The 21455-nt window shown below is 48.3% G+C and overlaps 5 protein-coding genes across 5 annotated transcripts; 2 read left to right on the forward strand and 3 right to left on the reverse strand.

The window, feature by feature from the left end:
- Nucleotides 1-295: 295 nt before the first annotated feature.
- On the reverse strand, nucleotides 296-2067 carry LY89DRAFT_192736 (uncharacterized protein). Its single transcript, XM_018205718.1, has 4 exons — nucleotides 1780-2067; nucleotides 1507-1621; nucleotides 803-1365; nucleotides 296-754 (listed from the first exon to the last, which is right to left on the reverse strand). Exons 1-4 carry the CDS (start codon nucleotides 1819-1821, stop codon nucleotides 521-523), a joined length of 954 nt encoding a protein of 317 aa, XP_018067132.1. The 5' UTR covers nucleotides 1822-2067; the 3' UTR covers nucleotides 296-520.
- Nucleotides 2068-2657: 590 nt separating this feature from the next.
- On the forward strand, nucleotides 2658-3462 carry LY89DRAFT_192734 (uncharacterized protein). The gene has a single exon (XM_018205717.1). The coding sequence runs from the start codon at nucleotides 2807-2809 to the stop codon at nucleotides 3338-3340; it is 534 nt and encodes a 177-aa protein (XP_018067133.1). The 5' UTR covers nucleotides 2658-2806; the 3' UTR covers nucleotides 3341-3462.
- A 1025-nt stretch (nucleotides 3463-4487) lies between these two features.
- On the forward strand, nucleotides 4488-7920 carry LY89DRAFT_192605 (uncharacterized protein). The gene is made up of 3 exons (XM_018205716.1): nucleotides 4488-5157; nucleotides 5208-6787; nucleotides 6841-7920. The coding sequence occupies exons 1-3, from the start codon at nucleotides 4671-4673 to the stop codon at nucleotides 7624-7626; spliced, it is 2853 nt and encodes a 950-aa protein (XP_018067134.1). The 5' UTR covers nucleotides 4488-4670; the 3' UTR covers nucleotides 7627-7920.
- Nucleotides 7919-9916, reverse strand: LY89DRAFT_687740 (4-aminobutyrate aminotransferase-like protein). The gene is made up of 3 exons (XM_018215569.1): nucleotides 9791-9916; nucleotides 9309-9653; nucleotides 7919-9261 (listed from the first exon to the last, which is right to left on the reverse strand). The coding sequence occupies exons 2-3, from the start codon at nucleotides 9614-9616 to the stop codon at nucleotides 8055-8057; spliced, it is 1515 nt and encodes a 504-aa protein (XP_018067135.1). The 5' UTR covers nucleotides 9617-9653; nucleotides 9791-9916; the 3' UTR covers nucleotides 7919-8054.
- A 7656-nt stretch (nucleotides 9917-17572) lies between these two features.
- On the reverse strand, nucleotides 17573-21092 carry LY89DRAFT_652079 (putative beta-galactosidase C). Its single transcript, XM_018212187.1, has 5 exons — nucleotides 20628-21092; nucleotides 20487-20579; nucleotides 19652-20436; nucleotides 19444-19607; nucleotides 17573-19397 (listed from the first exon to the last, which is right to left on the reverse strand). The coding sequence occupies exons 1-5, from the start codon at nucleotides 20765-20767 to the stop codon at nucleotides 17607-17609; spliced, it is 2973 nt and encodes a 990-aa protein (XP_018067136.1). The 5' UTR covers nucleotides 20768-21092; the 3' UTR covers nucleotides 17573-17606.
- Nucleotides 21093-21455: the final 363 nt, after the last annotated feature.

Raw genomic sequence — 21455 nt, forward strand, 5'->3', positions numbered from 1 at the left:
GTACATGTAGATCCGAGAAAGAGAAAATTGTGACGAGCGCCTGTACAACCGTAGATCCCAATGAAATATAATGAAACATGCATGCCAAATATCCTTGCAAATGAATAATACAGTGCTAGCCTCCCATGATCGAATTTACTTGCTCGTAACGTCAATGGTATCGTCCGCTTGCGTAGAAACGTAAAAATCCTGAGAAGAGTAAAAGGAAATATGCGGTTGTTTTGGCACGGTATGTGTGTATGTATTAAGGTGAAAACGAAGTGCTTGATCGTGTCGTCAAAGCGTAAAAGGCATAAAATATGTTTCGTCGAAGGAATTAGGACATTAGAAGTAATCGTGGATTGCGTAATAGTTGCTGTCCATCAAATTTCGATCGTTGAAGGCGTAACTCTAGTAAGTCGATCATCGATCGATCGTAGGGGCCGTTAAAAAACGAACTGGTCCATGGGATTCTGGCCGTAGGACGTGTCATAGAATCCTAAAATGGCGTCGAATATATAAGGAAACGGGCTTATAGAATTTAGGAGGCGGCTTGTGCTGAAGGTTGAGATTCTGCTGAGGTTGCTGCTTCGATTGTCGCTGATACAGGGCTCGGCATAACACTTGGAGCTGACTGAGGGGATGGACCAGTTTGCTCCAATTCCGTTATGGCTGCAATGTTCGGTACTGGTGGATGTACATGAGGCTCTCTTACTATTGGCAATTGCGGATTTACTGAGAAGCTGCCTTCACCAGGTTGTCTGGGCGGGGCGGCCTTTTAATTGTTAGTTTAAACCTTCACAACTACCGAATTACTTCATACCTTTGGCTTTGGTGGTGCTTTCGGCCTTTTTTTCCTGCCTGGGGAATCTTCTGCTTGAGTGTCTGGTGGAGTCTGCTCGATGTAACCTTGGGGAGTCGGTGGGCCTGGAGCCAAAACTGGAGGTGTTGGCGCAATGGGGGTATAAGGACTTGTCGCAAACTCTTCTGTTGTTGGAGGTAGAAATTGAGCTGGAAAGACCTCGCCCCTTTGCATTGCATCTCGATTCCTTCTATCTACTTCCGCTTTGGGAGGACGGCCTCGTCGCTTTTGTGGAGCAGTGGGCGGCGTGGAACTCATCGAGATTGGAGAACCACCATTTGGCGGCTTTGGACGGATATCTCGAGCGCCCACCATAGGTTCCATTCCGGATTGTCTTCGCTTTGCAGGAGGTTCTGCTTGCATGTAAGGAGGCCCAAGTATTGCAGATTCAGATTTGCGTTTCGGTGGAATTTGAAAAGGCTGGGTCGGTGCCGGGTACGCGTGAACAGGATGAGGAGGAAGAGGAGGAGGAAGAGCAGGTCGCAGGCTCTCGAACGCAGCTTTACACTGTTTTAAAGTTCGCCCTATATGATAATAAGCAATCTAGATTAATATTCCGAAGTAATAGATGGAGGTCCGAAGTCTGTGTGTTGTAATGCGATATTCGCAATCTGGGGAACCTTGCACTCGGGAGTTTCAATTGGAGATCAATGAACACCACATACCACGAGGAAGAACCATATCATCCCATGCCGGTGGTCCATTTGCTTCTTGAAGCATAATATAAAGCCTTTCGAGAGGGATCGTGCTCGCCCTGAGCGCTTCTGTGAGCATGTAGCGCTATAGGCGGGAAGACATTAGTTTTAGACGCGACTGACGAAGCACAGAAGGTGGTACGGGTTATATTCGATGCGCCTGGAGAGGTAGTAATGCGCTCTCCAGGCGCAACTGTTCTTATAGGGTGTAGAATCTGCTTTGGAAGGGATTCTCTCACGTACCTTTTCGTGCTCCTGAAAGGGCTCCCCAATCACCGGATCCATCGTGGTAAAGTGGGCATGTACAAAGAAGGAATGGCACTGCTCTGGGTGCAAGAAGAGGATCTGCCGGGTGTAACAGAGAGGAGCTGGGGGGTGGGAGGAGAGGAGAGAAGGGAGGGCGGAAAGGGCGAATTATAGAGCATTAAGTATCTTGGAAACAGGTCTATATCACTTTCGAAGCAATCTAGTGAGCGTGTAATGGCGCAGCGGTCGCAATTGAAAGAGTGTCAGGCCGTGGTGGGCGAAAGAGGGGAGAGCGAGAGGGAAGAATTAGAAGGGTCAAATAATGGGTCGCAGAAGGGAGGAGTTGTGAAGCGTGGAAGAGAAGAAAGTGCAGGTGTGCGTGAGAGGAAGCTCGCTCGCTCGCAGTAGTAGCAAAAAGTTAAGGTACAGCAAGCCGGAGTGGCTCGTGTCTTGTCCCCTCTGAATCGCCTGCAGCGTCAAACAGGCGTTAATAGAGCGGGTAGTAATAGTGAAATGAATTCATACATATTTCATGCAGGATGCTGAGCCAGACGCGCCTTTGACTCGCTGGATTCAGAGTTGCAGCTGCAGTCTGGGATTAGTTGCAGGAGCTGCAGCAGTGTCGGGGCCACATCTGATCCTCCTATTCTCAAGACTGTCCAGCGTGTCCCCCAAAACCCAAAAGATATGCAATTTTCGCGAACAACTTTTTATTTTCTCGAATTGATGGCTGACAATAGGGGAGAGAATGGCTTTGGCGATTGGTCAAACGATTCTCTGCGTTGGCCTTGCAGGAGAGAAGAAAGAAGAGGGAGAGATTGGACGAGGAGCGCTGAGGGCCGCCCAATCACCGACCAACGCTGCTTAGCGGACTGTGAGGGATCACATCACCAGCGACCGTGCGACGCTCTCTCCAATCGTTCCTCACTTTGACCTGGTAAGGCTGGACGACCACCAGCCAGGACAGCACGGAACATATCCACAAGAGCCGCAACAATATCAACTTCATACTTGAAGTCCTGCCATGTGGGAGACGATGTCGACAGTGCCAGATTTGTTGGAGTGGGAGGGGCGCAACAAAAGGCGCAACCCTCCTGCGACCAGACCCGCAAATCTCGACTTCGCTGGAAATCCCAACCACATTACTGCCACATCCCAAGGAAAGGAGAAGCTCTTAAAACACTTGCGAGCTGCTCAATTTATCGTTCTCCTGCGGGCTCGACCTCTTCATATATTCTCAATCCTTCGGTGGGGCAGAGTTTGCGCCAATGTAGAGATGCGTTGTCACTCGTTCATAGGAAGGGAACTGGCCATACAATCCACCTACCTCTGTATCATGCCCATCACTGACGTTGCTGATAGATTGCCTGCACTCACTCCGCTTCTCTCTTTACCCGATCGGCCACAAGTGCGCAATGCTGGATGCAGAGGTGCAGTGGTCTGTTGTCACCTGTTGTCAAGAGGCGGTGTCGTCGGTCGAGTTGGGCTGGTCAATACCTCGGAAGGTACACCTGCGACGCTTCGACAAGTGAATAAAAGATGGATAGCAGAGTGCTGACGGCAGCAAACGCCCTCAACTTATGCGGTGGAAAAATGTGTGGACGATATATATCACGGTTGCAAATGCGCTTCAAGTAGGACGAAGGCATCAGGCAGTGAACCACCATCCCACTTTGGCGCACAAAAACAACAACCGGTCTTATCAATAATGGCTGAAACTATTGTTGGCCGAGATATAGTCGCTCAGACGCCTTCTTCGGACCGTGCGCATATGAATACGGGAAATCTCTTTATAATGCAAAGATGAAAGCTGGGTGGAACTACATTCTCGGTGCTTTTCCTCCCATTACAAAGGATCCGCAGGTTGGCAACCACGAATCTACTGAGGGTTATGGTCATATAGATCAACTGTTGCAGAGTTTGCTTGTGTCGTCTCTCAGCACCGTGAAAAGCATCACAGCCGTGGTCGAAGGAGCATATGTACGACTATCCTTTCTATCTCTCACAAGAGGACCTATCTAGGTGAGTAAGTACATTTCCATTGTTGGGAACACGTGCGCTGTCAAAGGCACGAAATGAGAAAATGCTGCGCATGGTCTCTCTGTTGAGCGGGGACGTCTGTCACCAAGCAGAGGCATTGATTTGGACCTTAGCAGGATGCCAATCCCACGAGAAGCAGTGGGTGACAGTCTGAAGGGCAAATATTTGGCAGTGGGCGCAGATGTCAATTGTTGCTTTGGGAATCAACTCGCGGAACTTGCCGGCGTCGCTTGACGGATGACCTTTAAACTGTATCTAGTCACAATCTCCTTCTTCTTCTTGTTCATAGCAATGATATTGGGAACGACTGTGGTTTGGAACGGAGAGATGAAATGTGAATAGTGACATGTGAGCGCACTACCAGCGACAAAGGGATTCTTGGGCAGATAAGATATGCGGACAAGGTAGACGTGGTATCTGCTTTTCCTTCGTCCACCTCAACTTCCCTCCTCTTTCTAGTTGTCAGAACACTTCCGATCATTCAGTCGAAATCGCGCTTCATGTCCTCGCCTACGAGCTATCTAGCTTTTCCCACCCACTCGACGACATCCTTTTCCGCAGAGCTTCGATCCATATTCTTGACTCTCCCTTCAGTCGCAACCCTCCACCTAGGCGCAACCACTCTTTGGAGTCCGACAACTTCTTTGCGCGACGGGATCTTGCTCGATACGACATTTCTTGAAAGGAATTACGTCCAATAACCCATTGGGAGCAGGGGCATTCACTGTGCGGAGCTGTAGCAGCTACAGACCTGCCTCGAGTGCCGACTGCGGCGTCGCCTTCACAACCACCTTTCCGACGACTCCTCGATATCACCCACATCTGCAAACCTACAATTGCGCATCAAAATGGCAGACGACACAAGAGATATCAAGCCCGAAGCTGTGGATGCTGCGCTGGGCGACATGAAGCTTGAGGAAGGCGGCTCACAATATGGGGAACTTGACACTGCGAATGGCAATTACGAAGATTTTCCCACACCAGGCGGTGCCAAAATGTCTCGATCCACAACTCCTGCTGCCAATAAGTCCGTATCACAGTCGCCGATCAAGAAGCAAAGTGCTAGCCAGACCCCCAGGTCTGAAGATGATGAGGGTCTGGAAGTAGTTGGCGGGGACATTATTGTGACCAGCGAACCTGGAAAAGCACGCAAACTTCAACGAAAAGGCACCCAGAAAATACGTGCACGCACACCACTGCTGTTCGATGCGTTGCCAGATGCTACAGAGGAGGCTGTATCTGTATTTCAGGTAATCAAGGAGTGCATTTATGGCTCTAAGTACATGGGATATTCCGAGCATGATGCTCTGGATTGCGATTGCTCTGAGGAGTGGAGTGAGTACTCCCATATCTCCAAACTGTGTGCACACTGACAGCGTCTCTAGGAGGCGGGAAGAATCATGCATGCGGAGAGGATTCGGACTGTATCAACCGTGCGACCAAAATGGAATGCGTTGACGGAGATTGCAATTGTGGTGTAGGCTGCCAAAATCAACGGTTCCAACGCAAACAATTCGCTGATGTCTCGGTCTTCAAAACGGAGAAAAAGGGCTACGGTCTGCGTGCAAATGTCGACCTTCATCCGGATGAGTTCATTTTCGAGTACATCGGTGAAGTCGTCAATGAGCCGACGTTTCGTCGGCGGACGGACCAGTATAACAAAGAAGGTATCAGGCACTTTTATTTCATGTCCCTCACAAAAAATGAGTTCGTCGATGCTACAAAAAAGGGCAACCTTGGACGGTTCTGCAATCACTCTTGCAATCCTAACTGCTACGTGGACAAATGGGTTGTGGGGGAGAAGCTGCGCATGGGCATTTTTGCCCAGCGCCACGTCAAAGCTGGAGAGGAGTTGGTTTTCAACTACAATGTGGACCGCTATGGTGCCGACCCTCAACCCTGCTACTGCGGTGAGCATAACTGTACCGGATTTCTCGGAGGCAAGACACAGACCGAGCGTGCGACGAAATTGTCTCATGCGACAATTGAAGCCCTCGGTATTGACGATGGTGACGGATGGGATACTGCTGTCGCTAAGAAGCCTCGAAAGAAGAAGACTGGTGAGGATGACGAAGAATATGTCAACAACGTCCAGCCGAAAGGTCTTGATGAGGATGGTGTCCGGAAGGTCATGGCCACTCTCATGCAATGCAAGGAGAAGTGGATCGCTGTTAAACTCCTCAGTCGTCTTCAGCGCTGCAATGACGATAGGGTCCGCAACCGAGTCGTCCAGATGCACGGCTACCAAATTCTCCGAACCACCCTGACGACTTGGAAAGACGACAACAATGTCATCCTGCAGGTTCTAGATATCCTGTACAAGCTCCCCCGGGTCACTCGTAATAAAATCATCGATTCGAAAATCGAAGCGACCATTGAGACGCTGAAGAGTTCCGAGCACGAAGATGTCGCTTTTGAAGCTAAGCGGTTATTGGACGACTGGAGCAAGCTTGAGGTTGCATATCGAATACCCAGGAAGAAGTTTGACCCCAATGCAGTGTCTGTATTCGAACGTCGGAATACAGACCGAGCAGAGGAAATCACCAGATCCCCAACGCCAGCAGCCATTGTTGCACCGACTGGACCCCGCAACGCACTTCCACAAAGAACTTTCGTCCCATCACGAGCCCCTGTAAGGCGAAATTTTAATGCTCTCCCTCCTGGATGGTTTACTGCCACGGACCAAAATGGCCATCTATATTACTATAGCAAAACCAATCAAACAACCTGGCACAGGCCAACACTTCCTGCAGTAGATCCTCCACCGCCAAAAGTTCCTCCAAAATCTGTGCAGACTGCCAAGGTCTTACAGAATATTATTGACTCCATCACAAAACCTGACCCCAGCTCTCAGACTCCTCAATCAGCGCCAACAGCCGACTCAACTCCGAAAGAGAAGAAGACTCCCTCTGAAAAATGGCGTTCGCTATCTAAGGAAAAACAGATGAAGCTGTACGAAAACACCGTAAGTCCCCACTTCCTTTCACCTCAAGCAACTGACTAATTGCTCTATCCTAGCTATTCCCGCACATCAAATACGTAATGCAAAAATTTACGAAACAGCTTCCCAGAGACGACCTGAAGAAATTCGCCAAGGAAGTCGGCAAGAAACTCGTCGCCTCGGACTTCAAAAACAATCGAGTCGAGGACCCTACCAAGATCTCAGACAAGCAAGAGAAGAAAGTCAAGCAATACGTCCGAACTTTCTTCGAAAAAGCAGTCGAGAAGAAAAAGGCAATGGACAAGAAGAAGAAAGAAAAGGAGGCCCTGAAGCTCGCCAATGGAGGACCGAGTAACGGCGTCTCTAAATCATTCGAGGAGTCGAAGACAGAGGTAAAAGAGGAAGCAGACGATACCATGGAACTGACGCCCAATACACCTGTCGACATGACCGCATCGCCTCACCCTTCGATATCCGCTACTCCCTCCTTTTCGGACCTAAAACGCAAACGCGAAGATACCGAATCCGAGCTTACTCCCGGTGGAATGGACGGTGCTGAGTCCAACAAGAGACTCAAAGAGGAAGACGCAACTCCACCACCGCCTCCTCCGCCGCCACCGGCCGAATCTCCAGGCATGGAAATCGAGGTCGAGGAAACGGAAGAGGAGAAAGAGCTAAGGAGACAGGAAGAGGATCTCATGCGAGAGAACGAAGAGGCTCTGATGATGGACATGGATGGTAGTCTACCAAGTACCGAGGTGAAAACTACGGTTAATGGCCTGAGTACGGCTGCAGACCCCGTGTCAGTGAACGGGAACGGGAATGGTGTTACTCACGAAACGAACCTGCCGAGGAGACGATGACGCTGAAGGTGAGGTGGATGGAGAAAGAAAGAAAGGAAAAAAAGTGTATCTCTGTACTTCTTATGTATCATACAACGACACGAGGGATCAATCATCATCATCATCATATTAGCAGCATTGGGCGTCGGTTTTTGCTTCGTCTTTTTTAGCAAGCATGGACGGACGGTACGGTTGGTGGGCTGGCGGGCTACTTTGCTTTGCTTGCATTTTGCATGATGATGGGTTGATAGGAAAGAGAGCACGAAGGGGATGAGCAGATAGTAATGCGATAATGCTATGCGATGAAACAATAAACACCTACCTACCTCACCGCAATGCACTTCAAAGTAAGACGTGAAAATTATGATCATTAACTCGCTGAAAGGCAACATCTCATCTCGCCAGCCCTTAAATTGGGCAAAAGACCTACTCCCAAATCCCATTTTCTCTCACGACTTAACGATCTTCTCCAAAGCATCCAGCAAAATATCCGCATGATGCTTCTGGAAAATCAACATGGGCCGCAACCTCACGGCCCTCTCGCCCGAACCACCAATATTAACACCCACGCTCTTGGCCTTCTTCAAGAACTCATCTCGTCGCGGGCTATCGAACGCAATAAACGTTCCCTGTCCCTTGCCTCTCAGATTCATAAACTCGCCCGGATACTTGCTTGCCAATTTCTCAATCTCGTTAAAGAGGTAATTGCCCACTTGCGCAGTGTGATTCACAAGGTCGAGACGCTCGATTTCTTCGATAATGGCGCGGAACAGGAGAGCGCGGGCAGGGTCGCCCATCCAGGTGTTGAATTGGCGGTACGGCTTGTTGGGTCTGAGTTCGGGGTTCCCGAAATAGTAGCCTGCTGTCTGGGCTTTCTTGGAGAAGGTAACCATGTCGGGAGGAGACTCGAGGCCCCAGTGCTCGTGTGCCCAGAATTTACCGGTGGCGCCGACGCCGGTTTGGACTTCGTCGACGATGAGGAGGACGTTGTGTTTCTTGGTGAGGGTGCGCAGACCGCGGAAGAAGGCAGGTGAGGCGTGGTTGTCGCCGCCTTCGGATTGGATGGGTTCGATTACTACGGCGCAGGGAGGGAGGTGGTGGGTTGTGATGAGGCGCTCGACGTCTGCGAGAGCTTCCTGTTCGGCTTTTTGGTTTTCTTGGATGTGTTCTTCGAGTGGGTATTTGAGGAGGGGGAACGTGGCTTGGGGCCAGTCGAAGGCGGGGATGTCGAGTTTGTGGATGGGCTTCGACCGGGTGGTGGATAGGGAGCCGAAGAGACGGCCGTGGAAGGCAGTCTTGAAGGAGAGGATGGAGAGTTGGGGAGCGCCAGGAGATTGATTCAACATGCTAGATGTGATGTCTTCCTCAGAAAACTCAACGTGAGCTCCTCCTCGCTCGTGTTGTCGACGCCACATAAAAGCAGCTTTGTATGCAGTTTCGTTGGCATCTGAGCCAGCCATAGCAGTAAAAACTTGGTCGAGACCCTTTGGTGCTACCTTCAGGATACCAGTCTTGAGGATATCCGCCCAGTCATGAGATGGGAAGTTTCCAAGTGCTGGGCGGTTGATGAGGGCCGACGCCATTTGCTCTGAGAGAGCGGCTTTATGAAGGGCGGGGTTGCTGTAACCAACTGGGATGGAGGCAATCTGTGCATAGCTATTCAATTAGCATTGCTAGATCAATCAATTTGAATAAACACTTACACATCCAATAGCACATTTCCGTCTGGGTCGGCAATGTAGTTTCCATAGCTCTTTTGGTAGTCGGCAAGCATGTTCAAGCTTCGAGTGTCGAAAACCTTATGCAATTCCTCAATTGCCTTTTTGCTCTGGGGACCAGGAATGGCAGTCTTGACAGTAGGTCCAGCTGGCTCATCTGGGAAGAATGGTTGCTCGCCAGATGGCTCAGAGGTCTTGACTGCTGCTACTGCCGCATAATTTCGTTGCGCTTGGAAGGGAGTGACTCGGGAGGCAATAGGGCGCAACCGTGCTGCAGCACGAAGGGAAGCCATTGCGAAAGTAATGAGAGAATGAGAAAGTCGAGGGAATCTAGGAAGAGGTGAGCAGAGTTTTTATTTATTTTGGAAGACTGGACGCAGAAGAGTGGGGTAAAGTCCAAACGTTTATCTTATCAAGATGCGGTGATCTCCATTGTTTACAGGGGTATTTGGGAGCTTGGAACGTACCTGAATTTAGCAATTGACAATGTTCAGATGATGTTGAAGTCTTCTCGATGTCGAATATCGAGTTCAAAGACTTTCCGTAGATGGCTTAAGAAAGGAAAGAAAGTCTGACTCGACGGTGAATGCGTGAGAATTTTGGTCATTTGTAGTTTTGATGGAGGGGAAGCTCGTCATGCTAAGCCATCCCTGCAATCCCCTTGACCAGCTAATCCCAATTTGACAGGTGCAGCCGCGTGGGAAAGAGAGGGGTCAAGCCACATCCGTTTGAAGCCGACATCGCAAACCTCACTTCTTCTTTCTCTAAACCTCACTCGTGCGCATTGCAGAACGCATCTCTTTCTTGGAAAGTCACATCAGATCATGGCAAAGATAGATCTCGGATCAACCATGCAATCTCACATCATGATCTGATGATCCACTCTTGTTCTCTTTTTCCACATCCAGATGCGCTCTCTAACTCTTGCATGATGTCTAAGCATTTTGAGAAGCTCAACATATCAAATTGATTTACAGACCCAAGAATGAATCGAAAAGTCAGCAAGTAAAAGAGGTCAACCCAAACAGCAGGGTTTGGAGTTTGAAAAAAGCGCAAGACAGGCATTTTACAATAGTCAAAATTCTCGAACTTACGATTTGTGGCTTTCTTGTTGCCGTAAGAATTGGAATATAAGATAATAATATTCCAGAGCCCGTCGGGCAATATAATTCCGAAAAATAGATCTTTCGAGGTTCGAGATGAACAAGAGTTCACCTCGTTCTAACACCCATTTCATCTTTCAAAGTTTAATCCACTTTTCGGACTTAGTCCACTTACATTGTTTCACAAACTCTCAATCAATATTATCTCGTATTGCAGTTTTTACATTATTCTTACTTCAAGGCATGTTATGTAGAGCTACCATGTGCCACAGCCATTTTCCTAGGCCTTCTTCAGTTCTTCCAAGATGATCTTCTTCGCCTTCTTGATGTTTTCCTTCCCTCCATAGAAGCCAATCTCTCTTATAGTCTTGCTTCTTTGCCCGGGAACAATCAGAGCAACCGTAAGCTCACACCCATTCGCCTCCTCGATTTTCTTCGCCAGCGCCCTCTTATTGCGGAGTACAGCTCTAATACCCTTGCGACCAACCTGAGCACTCCAGTATCCCTCTCCTTCGCGACCTGCTAGGGAAAAGCTGCTGAACTTGAACGATAGCTTGTTGTCGCCGACCCATCAAGGATACCGTCTCGATTGCGACTCTACTTCTTCGATTTGACTCGAGAGCTTGTTGTGGAAAGACACTTGATCAGCTGTCAACCCATAATAGGTCGTCTCGAAATGAATTTAGTTGTCCCCTTCATGACAGAAGGACCACCGGAGCGTCCTTGAAATCTAGACATAACCCTCTACAGATCCTCAAATAACAATCATCGCACTTGCCAAAAAAAGAAGAAAAAAGAGCAAAAAACACACACACACACAATATATTCCAAAGGCGCCAAAAAGATCTTTTGGACCCCCTCCAGGAATCGAACCCGGGGCTACCCCAATACTGCAGTGATATCTTCAGCACCCGCCAGATACCACAGTATACACAGCTTTTGGAGCTATGGCAGGGATTGAACCTGGGCAGCCTCACGACTGCAGTGGTATCGTTGAGTGACCACAGTATGCGCAGTTACGGGGCCATGTTGACCACTACACCAAGGGGCCTTTATAGGGGAAAAAGTGCTTATTTCGCTTTATCTGCTTTAGTGAATTTGTTGGTCGGGCGCGAGATGTTTGCATCGGGCATTTCGATGCTGAGATTGTTCTGTGTCTGTCTACCTCCCCATTGTGTACGTGACACGAGTTAGCTAAATACACTGTTGTTTTATAGTATGTTTATTAGAAGTACGAAATACCCAAGACTAAGAATTTGTTTGCCACTTGTTTGTCGACAATCACAGACATTGATGCTACTTTTGATGAAAATGTACAGGTGGATCTATTTGATCACTCTGTCTTAGTATCGTTGAACATAGAGCTCTAAGCATGCTATTGAGAACAATTATATCTATACTTCCTCCACCTGTGAAGCAAATGCGCCAAGCCTGTGCTTCGGGGTGCTGAATATGCAGATTCCCTGCCAAGTGAGCGATCCGACAGATACGAGAAGTATTTCGGAGGCAAAGCAAGTTTTTGGGCGTCTTTGGTAAATTACTATCGCATGCGAGAAAGGGATCAAGATTAGCAAACATTCTATCAGGATAGGGATGGCAGAATGAGCTTCAAGTGTAGTATGCCGTATCATTTGGTGCATAAAAAATAATACATTAATGTTCCCATGAAGGAAGCCTTTGAGAATGCTAGTTTGACGTTCACACCTGCTAGGACCATAAGTAATACCATTATTTCATTATAGTGTAATTCGGTTGTATGTAATTATGTTAATGATGGAAGCGGGGCTTATGTCAGTACCTATCTAGAGTACTTAAGGATTGTCTCAAAAGTCTGTCGACCGCCCCTATTTTGAACGATTGATGTTGTTTGTTCTCGAGTTGTGGAAGCACAAGATAGCAGGCCGCAAGAACCCAGAAAAACTTTCACGTATCTAATAACCCAGTAGATGACATTCCGCATGATAGCGGAGAGTCTATTCGCCTTGAAGGTGATTAAGCAATCTTAAATATCTTGTCAAACTTGTGACAGGTATCAATTGAGTGTTTGTTGGTAGCGATGCTCAAGTGCAGCAACAAGGACTACAATTGCCAGGAAAAGAGTTTTACGGGCGTCCAGGATTCTCCAAGGCCTCTCATCAATCTATCCATATGCCGCAAAAGTCGATAAATGGGTTCTCTTTTCCCGAAGCCAGATCTCACTGAGGCTGAAAGCAAGTTGTTAGTTACTGCGGTCCTGGAAGAAAAACTCGAAATATGCAGGAACGACACAAAGGCCACATGCTCTTTTAATCCGAATCAAAAGTACGGCCCTTCCTCAATCACCAACAAGTTAACGCAGCTCCTGCCCCTTTTGTCGCCACTTTCGCTGGTCGCACTAACTTCAACTGCAGCTCAAAAAGCTCGGCACCACACAATCCCAACTCGCTCATCTCAACTTATCCCAAACATCAAAACACCAGCAAAAAACCACACTCAAACAATAAGCAATCAACAATTCGCCATCATCTTACATGCTTACTTTTCCACCACCGCCGCCAAGACGAAGTCTGTTGCAAGTCGCATTTTCGTGGCGTGCCGATCGTCATCCACTTTTCCATCGCCACATACGTACTGGTAACTTTCGTACACATTCCCCTCTCCGCAACGTTACGGCTTCCCGGACGGGTAAAGGAATCTTCTGTGCCGCTGGGCCAAGCAAGCGCTGTGTAATGAATTTTCCATTTTCACATGTGCACAGTCCACGAATTTTTTTTTCTGTTGCACGTCGTGCGGAGGGTGGTCCGTGTCTTCCTCTTTTTTGTACTGCATGTACCATTGCTCTGCTTCTGCTTTTCTCGGTACATCTGGATGGAGGGGAGGAAGGAGGAAGGATGTTTGATATCAATATCTGCCGACCTGAGCGTTATTTGAGTTTTGTTTGGAAAGACGGCATTGATTGATGTGTTGTCAAGAAACGTCAAACGACGAACGGATGGAGGTACCTCCGTACCCTTTCCGGGACTGTGCTTCCGTGCGACACGAGTCCGTACCTTGCATTAGAGGTTACACCTTTTCTTTTTGCTGCTAAGGCTTTTTACCTTTATTCAAGGATAAATAATTACACCCTTGAGGGTTTTAGAGCACAGACAAATCAAGGTCTTGGACCAATGAGTGAGTTGCTATCACTCAATTTGTATGTGGAAAGTGCTAGAGGTATAAACCCTCAAGGTTGTAATTATTTATCCTTGAATAAAGGTAGCTTTGAAGTCAGCACAGGGAAGAGGAAAGCCTCAAAATTTTGAGTTCTTGCTATGAGGTCAGACCTGGGAGTTGCATGGATATTTCCACGCGACAACAAGGAGAGAAGAAGCTGCGGCCGCACCAGCACCGCAAATACCTGAGCTATACTTAATACAGAGCTATAATCGGGGTCCGGGGAGGAGTTCCGCGTGTTTGGAAAGTTTATTGCTCGGGAGTGGGAATGTTTTCATTGGTACGGAGATACCAGGAAACTACATGTGATGGAAAGCAAGTGCTTACTTGTGAGAGGCCAGAGCGACGCCTCATCTCCCGCGAGACGGCTGCTACTGGTTATCAAGATTCCTGTTTACCTGGGTTTGATGTTTTCAGCTGCGACGATATTTGCTGTTTGAATATTTCTCTTATGAAGCCGTTACTCAGCTCTTCAGCCCTCTTATCTTCCCGTTCATGTTCCTGTGCATGACTGAGCCTCTTCCTTTCCGGCACAATCAAACATCCATGTGTCCCTCGCGGGCCGTTCCGCTTCGTCACTTGGGCAAAATATGTGGGTCGTTCAAGGGTCGGGGTAGTGCCAGACCCTGAACAAGAGCTGTACCACAACGCCGAACAAGGTGGTTGCCTGTAAGGACTGATCGAATAATATGTCGATGTTATTAGAAATCGTTATGGTACGCCTTGTTCTTGCGTCGTAATCGTACCTCCGTAAGCCATGTTCGGTCCCGAGGATAAGCAGAAACGGCCAAAGGCAGATCAGAGGCTTTCGAGGACACTCTGAGATGGAGCGATCAACTAAGTTGCAGATTGAAGAAAGTCTTTGAGTACTTTACACCAACACGACCAAGTGGAACCTAAGCGTCAGAGAGCAGGAATTTATTGGCAAAACCAGCCGAGCCTCTCTGTCCCTTGGCTTGGCCGCTCGAAGAATAAACTTTAGCCCCGTCAAACCCGCCAAGAGTCTACGAAAGTATTTTGGAGCCGTATTGGACCTATAGGAACGATTCCATTTCGAAGTTTCACTACTCTACTATCTATCACGTTCACTAATCACACAAACCACGAGCCTTCAAATCCCCAAAGCTCGAAGACTTGACGTCACAAGCGCTCACTTCGTTAAAATATACCTTTTCAACTCTAGAAACTGCAGTCTAACAATCCTATAAATTCCCCGACTGGGCGACGGACCATATCCAGACAAACTCTAAAAAATCCTCGGAGTACACAACCCCATCAAGCAAGCCAGCATAGAAACGAAACCTAAAATCAGTTCACGTACCGTCAATCCCCTTCCATCCCAGTCTAAGCGAGCATCAAAAAAAGAACGGGGAACAGGTCCCAAGGTACCTCCTTCATGTATCAACAGAAGCCGCAAGCCTAAACCTCCCTTCTGCTACTTCTGTTGCACATCGCATTTTCCTCGCGGAATTGCGGGTGAGCGATTCCGGTGAACCTGCCTGCCTTTTCCTTGAAACCCTGTTTCGGTTTGGGGGAAGGAGGATGGTACTGTAGATTAGGAGAGGGCGAGGATCGATCACGTGTTGGACCAATCGGGGAGGTGTGCTGGTGTGCACGCCACCGCGGGACTGCGATTCTGGGTGCCGGATTGCAAGGGAGGGTGGGACAGGATGAGGCAGGGCAATTGAAGGGGGGGTCGGATGTGGGATATGGGAGATGGTGTGAGTGGTAGAAGACTTCCACTCACTGGAAGATGACGGTTTTGCTTTTGATGGAGGGATGGATGGCTGACGGGAGCCTGTCATCAGCCGTCAGCCGTTGAAAACGTGTACGCGCCTACAAATCTTTTCTTTGCTTTTTCACGACTCTCACCATACGGAGTTGTACATGAACGAAATTCTCAAGTTACTTGGCCTTTTTCAGCGGATCCTTCGAACCTGCTTGCCTGCAGTACCACTCTCCTTTACATAACGGGGCACCAACTCCGCGTCACGACCCCAATACAATACATATCAGATCATCTACGGGAAGAATGAAGCACGACCTCAAGTCACACGAGCCGCTCTGACCCCCACCACAACCCAAACCATAAGATCATGACAGAAGCAAGATCACATCCGTTTCCATCGACTCCTGCATGCCGGAGGTGGGCCGACAACCCGGGACGGAAGGATTGTGGCGGTTGGAAATTGGACGGGATGGGGTGGGAGGGGATAGGATGGGATGGCATCGGCTCGGCTCGTTTCGGGACCGCATTGACGTCGATCGTGGTTCTGATCCTGGCCTGGGGTATATAATTGAGGTGAGGTCGCCGACGATGATGGAAGTGGAAGTAGACGCCCGGGGGACTGTGCGTTTTTGAGATTGATATGATGGTGGGGGGCCTGTGGCTTGAGGAATCTGTCCAGAATTGTAGCCTGTTCTGTTATTGATTGTCCTGAGAGGTCTGGGATGATGAGATAGTGGGCGCTGGCGTTAAGAGTGAAGCTGTCACTGATAGCGCATCTATCCAATCAGGAAGGAGGAAAGGATTTGCAAAATTCCTAGGACGCTCCGCTCAGCTGCTATCCGCTCTATTCATTGTCCCACTGGTCTTGGGACAATGAGAGAAGAGACTAAGGAGAATCTACAAGGCAAGAGAGATACCTGATAACAGATCAAAAACGGCTAACTTATTATTACACACAGTATGTGTCCAAATAATTCCCTAAAACTCTGCGTCCCACCCAATTTCGACGGCACGGGAGCAGACACCCCCAATCCACCGTAGACGGCATGGACATCACATCGGAATATCCCTGTGGATATCCTTCTCCCGCCTCCCTCAACCTCTACCACGAGAAATCGAAGCACGGCGCCGAAACGGCTAATGCCTAGCCGATTGCTGGTTCACGGAACATATTTCGTCTGTTGTCTAGCAGCAGAATATGACGATGTGGCAGCTATATTCGTGGCACTCTGTGGCGAGGTCGAGGGTATTGTGGTGGTATCAAAAGGCACGGTGCTAGTCTGCGCTTTGTTCTTGATGTCGTGAGAATAAGATCTATTTGCAATAGGGAAGTCACAATACCGGCCCTATTGTTGTGATATTCACTCCATCCGTCCATGGCGGGGTATGATCGGATATCTACTGTTTAGGATCACTTCTCAGTATCAGCTCTAGCTTGGGAGGCAGGTCAGATTTACACACAGTCAGCGCGATATTGAGGATAAGCAGGATCTCTCCACTTTATATCGGTACATGATTCTCTGAGATGGGATCAGGTTGAAGCAGAGCCCCGAGGACATGCAAGGCGCCGATGAGTGTCCATCGTTGTGATATTGCGTAGCAAATCCAGCCTTATGCTCCATGGCGATGATAACACGTTTGAGCTGCCGTAGAGACGGCCATGGCCTTCAGGAACAAGAAGAGAGAAATGGTAAGTGTCTTCATCGTTAGTTGAGGATATCGAAGTTCCACTTGGGTAAATAAGAGCTTTGTTCAAGAATCTCCACAGAAAAATGAAGGAGGGGTCGCGAAAAGAGTAGGTTTCTTGTCATCAATGGGGTTTAGGTTATACATCAGCCAGCCAGGCACTGCAAATGATATCGGACCTGGAAAGGAGCATCAAGTTTACCGACTTGGGACTAATCAGGATAATTCTTAGGGAACTGCATCGAGGCTAATTCCAACAATTTTCTTGTGTCTCTCTCTTGGTGATTTATAGTTCTTGATTGGATGTGAATAGATGGAAATACGAGGATCTGGGGTAGTGCTCCGGAAACCTGAAGATCTTGAAATTGGTAGGCATACGTGATCGGCCCTATACTTCCATCGTTGTGGCGGAGACTGAAATCGGGCAGCAGGCTAGAAAGACAATATAGAATGATTTGGGGCTCACCAACTAGACTAGAGGTGACAAAGATGTAGAATTCGAAAGTGGAGAAATACATTATGTTTTATGAAGTATATATCTTTTCAATAGCATACGGGTACTTCTGAAGCTTCTCAAGCATACTGCAACCTACTCGCATCCCAACCAGGCTGCAAATAGCTCCAATCCTGATTAAAAGTAAAGTCCGTCTGGTAAGCTCCGTAGCTAATCAAACTAACCTCGTCAAGGCTCGCTCCAGCATCAGTCATAGCCCAGATACTAACCGCCAACGTATTCTCTTCCCTATTATTGATAACCCCAGGCGGGATCGGGAATCGAGTCTGTGGCCCAATATGCGGGACAAATTTCCCGTACTGGTAGCCGTTCATCCAAAGCATGACTCGTGCAACGGTTCCAGCGGGAGCTCCAAGTTCGATTCCGAGGGGGACATCGAGATCACTGTCGATGTTTAGATGGAAGGTTGTGGTGTACATGCGGATGCCAGAAGAGTTGAGTCCGGTCAGGGGAGATGAACGATCAAATGTGGAGTCGGGAGTGAAACCTGGTAGAGGCCAGCCGAGACGCTCGCCGTACAATCCACCTTCATTCATAGGACCACGAACAGCATCGATGTTTGCTGAACCACCAGCGTTTCCTTGAATCTTCCAAGTCTTGAAGCCGGTGCTTGTCGTTGTGGTCGACTTACTAGCAGAGATGAGTTGTGCGCCTAGGATGCCACGAGGATTCTCAACGCCTTTTGCAGTGGAGGTTTCGTCGTGCCCGTGGTAGTCAACCACGACCGTCACAAGGTTATCAGTAGCTTTGAGAGAGGTAGATGGTAGAGTGAGGACAGCAGTGGTAGTCGTAAGCGAGGCATTCCCAACGTTGCCACCAATGAGGACTCCATTGAGCCATGCGGTCCAACCAAATGCGAGACCACCAGAGCAGCTGATGTTTACAGCTGTATAATTCGCTCCGTCGAAGTAGCCTCGGTAGACTTTTGCGCCCGTGTAGTAACCATAATCACTCGAAAACAATACGGGCAGTGTGTACGGAGCCACAGGGCTCAATGTAGTGGTTTTGTTGCAGACAGCCCATTTCGAATCGTCGTAGGAGGCGAGCTTTTCAGGCAAAGAATCCGCCGAGCGCCAATTGTCCAACGTAGGGAGAGAGATCGTTCGATTCTCGTTTCCTGGGATTTGAGCTGTGACAGATCCGTACGGTGTTTGAGTAGCACTCATACGAAGGCCATTCCAGTCGATTGTTTGAATGCTGGAATCGCCAGAAAATACCTCAATGGTTGTTGCATTATCATTGTCTCCTGAGACGTGCACAACGCCGTGTGAAATAGTGGCGTTCCGAACTAAGTACGGACCAAGAACGAAAATTTGCTCGTTAGGCTTGAGGTCTGGGCTAGTCGTTGTCGATGGGGCCCAGAATTTCCATGCTGTCTGCTGCTCTAGCAAATAGATCAGGACACCATTGAATTGAATGACAGTTTGGCCGGCTCCTTGTGTGTAAACAAATGTTGTTGTGCTACCAGATGAAGTAGCTGTGTACACTGTTGGGCCGAAAGAGGTATGTGAAGCATTGGAGGGACTATTTGTGATTGCAAATTGCCCAACTTGACCTTCTTCAAGGTACAGAGCAATAACGTCAACGTCTCCGAAAGTTCCCCAAGTGAGAATATCAGCACTTGAGTAGAGCAAAGTATGGGTGCCAAATGTGTAGTCCGTGACAAGAATCTTACTTTGTCGTCCATTCAGATTGACATTGGGAACAGTGATGTTTCCCTCGGACGTGTTGAGGTAAGCAGAGAATGTGACTGAAGCGCGAGAACTAGTGGTCGCTTGCTGAACAGTGTAGAAGCCGGCATTCGTATCTGGGTTTCGAATTTCCCATGTCCAGATACCTGTAGTTGAGACCTATTTTCATTTAGCTGTAAGCACCGAATCTGCTCGAAGTAATTACCGAGTATCCCGTTCCATTACCAACCATGTAGGTTTCGAGTAGGTCGGGCGAATTCCGGGCGAAAAGAGCGACTAGTTTCGTCTGGTAAAACTTATCTTGAATCTGCCTAGTCTCTCGCAACGGAGCGGAATAGTCGTATGAGGTATAGACAACAGGTGCAGCAGCTTCTCGTGTTAGCCCAGAACTTAATTTGCAACTTGGTACTCACAATGTCCCCAATTCGTTCCTCCCCAGGCCATATACAAACTCATTAGTGTCGTTCTCTGTCCGATATTGTTCTTGTAATACACATCTGCGAAGGCTGGATCATGCTCCGCCAAACAGGAATCATAGAAGCTTCCACCCCATGGCGTAAAGTAGCCGCCTTCGAACTCTGGGAAGTAGTTCGGTTGTGTGTAAGAATAGTTGGCAAACCATTGATAGTAATTCCGAACCACACTGAAGCCGGTGTTCACATTAGTGCAAGAGAATCCGCCTGGGTAACTGTCCAGACCGTAGACATTGACAGCGCCCCCGACATTCTCATAGTCGGTACTCCATGACATGGATCGCTCTCCCTTCTCATTGCTCGAAAATGGAACAGTCACTCCCGCTGCTCGAAAAGCTGCCTCGACTTGCTCCATGTATACTACTAGCGTATTGGTCGCAGAATGCGTTGTTTCCTGAAGCTCATTCTCAATCTGATTCAAGATGACTGGTCCACCTTTCGTGACTTCATTCGCCGCGATGATGTTTCCGATTTGCGTGATCCATGGCAGCCATGATTCGTAGTATGTTGCGTCGCTTGTACGCAGATTCCCCAGACTGCCGTCTGACCCCCAAAGTGCGAATCCTCCACCGTTCGTTTCGGCATTGCAATAAGGACCAGCACGAGCGATGACCCATAGACCTGCCTCTTTCGCATAATCGAAAACGCGTTGGACATTCTTCCCAGATGTCTCGAAGTCGTACACGCCTTTCGATGGAGAATGGTATGACCAGAAGAAGTATATACTGACAAGGTAAGCTTTCATCCTAAATCAGTTCCAATTTAAAACACATACCTTATAGCATTAAATCCATTTGCTTTGAATTTTTGGAAGATATCAAGCCACATCTCAGGTACAGGCATACGCTGATAGTGGAATTCGCCAGAGCTTCACAGAACATCAGCACAGCCCTATTCATCAAACCCAAAAACTTACAATATGAACACCCTACTGCCATTGACTGACAAACTATATGGATCCCACGTCACCGCTGTAGTCAATCCATCATCTGTCGCATTGGCAGATGTCCACAGAAGAGCGCTCAATGCCACAGTAAGAAGCTTCAAGAACCGCATCTTTGGCAACTTGTCTTCAATTCCTGCTTCCAAATATCCATCTGGGCTTCGAGATCCTGGACATTAGTTATATAGCAATTGTGGTATAGCAAATCTCCTCATGAACTACTACATCTCGGTCCTACCATCCCCATCTCCATCTTTTCCCAAGAAACTCGTCTCTATCCGTCCAAATTGCGTTCCCGCCTTTACAGACCCCGCATTGCACTAGGCCGCTGCGGATGTTTATCCAGCAATCGGAGAGCTGAGTTTCTCGTGTGTAAGATTCGCGCATGTCGGGGAAGGGACTCTGTATGCGGCTAAAGACATCAAAAATGATCGTCAGGACGAGAGGATAAAGTTGGCTACCCCAGAATCTCATATTCGGGTGTAAATGAGCCGAGGTTTGGATCACGTGGTGCTCCTTTCAAACGGCACGGAAAAACTTTACAAGACTTTTGAAGTCCCTTGCTGGGAAGGTAGAGATGCTGATATGGATTAACGAGTAGCAGGGCGAGATGGTTTTGTATCGCAGAAGAGGGAGAAAACTTCAAGCAATTCAGCTGCTGACTAGCGTCGGATTAGTCAGCCTTTGAATTCTTCCCTGTTCCTTCTCCCTTTCCGACTTCTCAATCTGCCTTGTATACTGTTCGAATTTCACAATTGCTTGATTGTACTCAGCGTCGCTACTGAACCTGAGATGGAAAAA

This window comes from Mollisia scopiformis, assembly GCF_001500285.1.
Source record: "Mollisia scopiformis unplaced genomic scaffold LY89scaffold_20, whole genome shotgun sequence".
Classification (NCBI taxonomy): domain Eukaryota; kingdom Fungi; phylum Ascomycota; class Leotiomycetes; order Helotiales; family Mollisiaceae; genus Mollisia; species Mollisia scopiformis.

Excerpts from the sequence above, each read along its gene's own strand:
- LY89DRAFT_192734 (XM_018205717.1), top strand. The coding sequence starts at position 2,807 with ATGTGGGAGACGATGTCGACAGTGCCAGATTTGTTGGAGTGGGAGGGG.
- LY89DRAFT_687740 (XM_018215569.1), bottom strand. The coding sequence starts at position 9,616 with ATGGCTTCCCTTCGTGCTGCAGCACGGTTGCGCCCTATTGCCTCCCGA. Across the intron at positions 9,262-9,308 it reads GGAAATGTGCTATTGGATGT|CTATGCACAGATTGCCTCCA; the intron begins GTAAGTGTTTAT and ends CTAATTGAATAG.
- LY89DRAFT_652079 (XM_018212187.1), bottom strand. The coding sequence starts at position 20,767 with ATGCGGTTCTTGAAGCTTCTTACTGTGGCATTGAGCGCTCTTCTGTGG. Across the intron at positions 19,608-19,651 it reads AGGAACGAATTGGGGACATT|CTGCTGCACCTGTTGTCTAT; the intron begins GTGAGTACCAAG and ends TAACACGAGAAG. Across the intron at positions 19,398-19,443 it reads GTAATGGAACGGGATACTCG|GTCTCAACTACAGGTATCTG; the intron begins GTAATTACTTCG and ends AAATGAAAATAG.
- LY89DRAFT_192736 (XM_018205718.1), bottom strand. The coding sequence starts at position 1,821 with ATGGATCCGGTGATTGGGGAGCCCTTTCAGGAGCACGAAAAG. Across the intron at positions 1,622-1,779 it reads CCTTTCAGGAGCACGAAAAG|CGCTACATGCTCACAGAAGC; the intron begins GTACGTGAGAGA and ends TCCCGCCTATAG. Across the intron at positions 1,366-1,506 it reads TGATATGGTTCTTCCTCGTG|GGCGAACTTTAAAACAGTGT; the intron begins GTATGTGGTGTT and ends ATTATCATATAG.
- LY89DRAFT_192605 (XM_018205716.1), top strand. The coding sequence starts at position 4,671 with ATGGCAGACGACACAAGAGATATCAAGCCCGAAGCTGTGGATGCTGCG. Across the intron at positions 5,158-5,207 it reads CGATTGCTCTGAGGAGTGGA|GAGGCGGGAAGAATCATGCA; the intron begins GTGAGTACTCCC and ends CAGCGTCTCTAG. Across the intron at positions 6,788-6,840 it reads TGAAGCTGTACGAAAACACC|CTATTCCCGCACATCAAATA; the intron begins GTAAGTCCCCAC and ends GCTCTATCCTAG.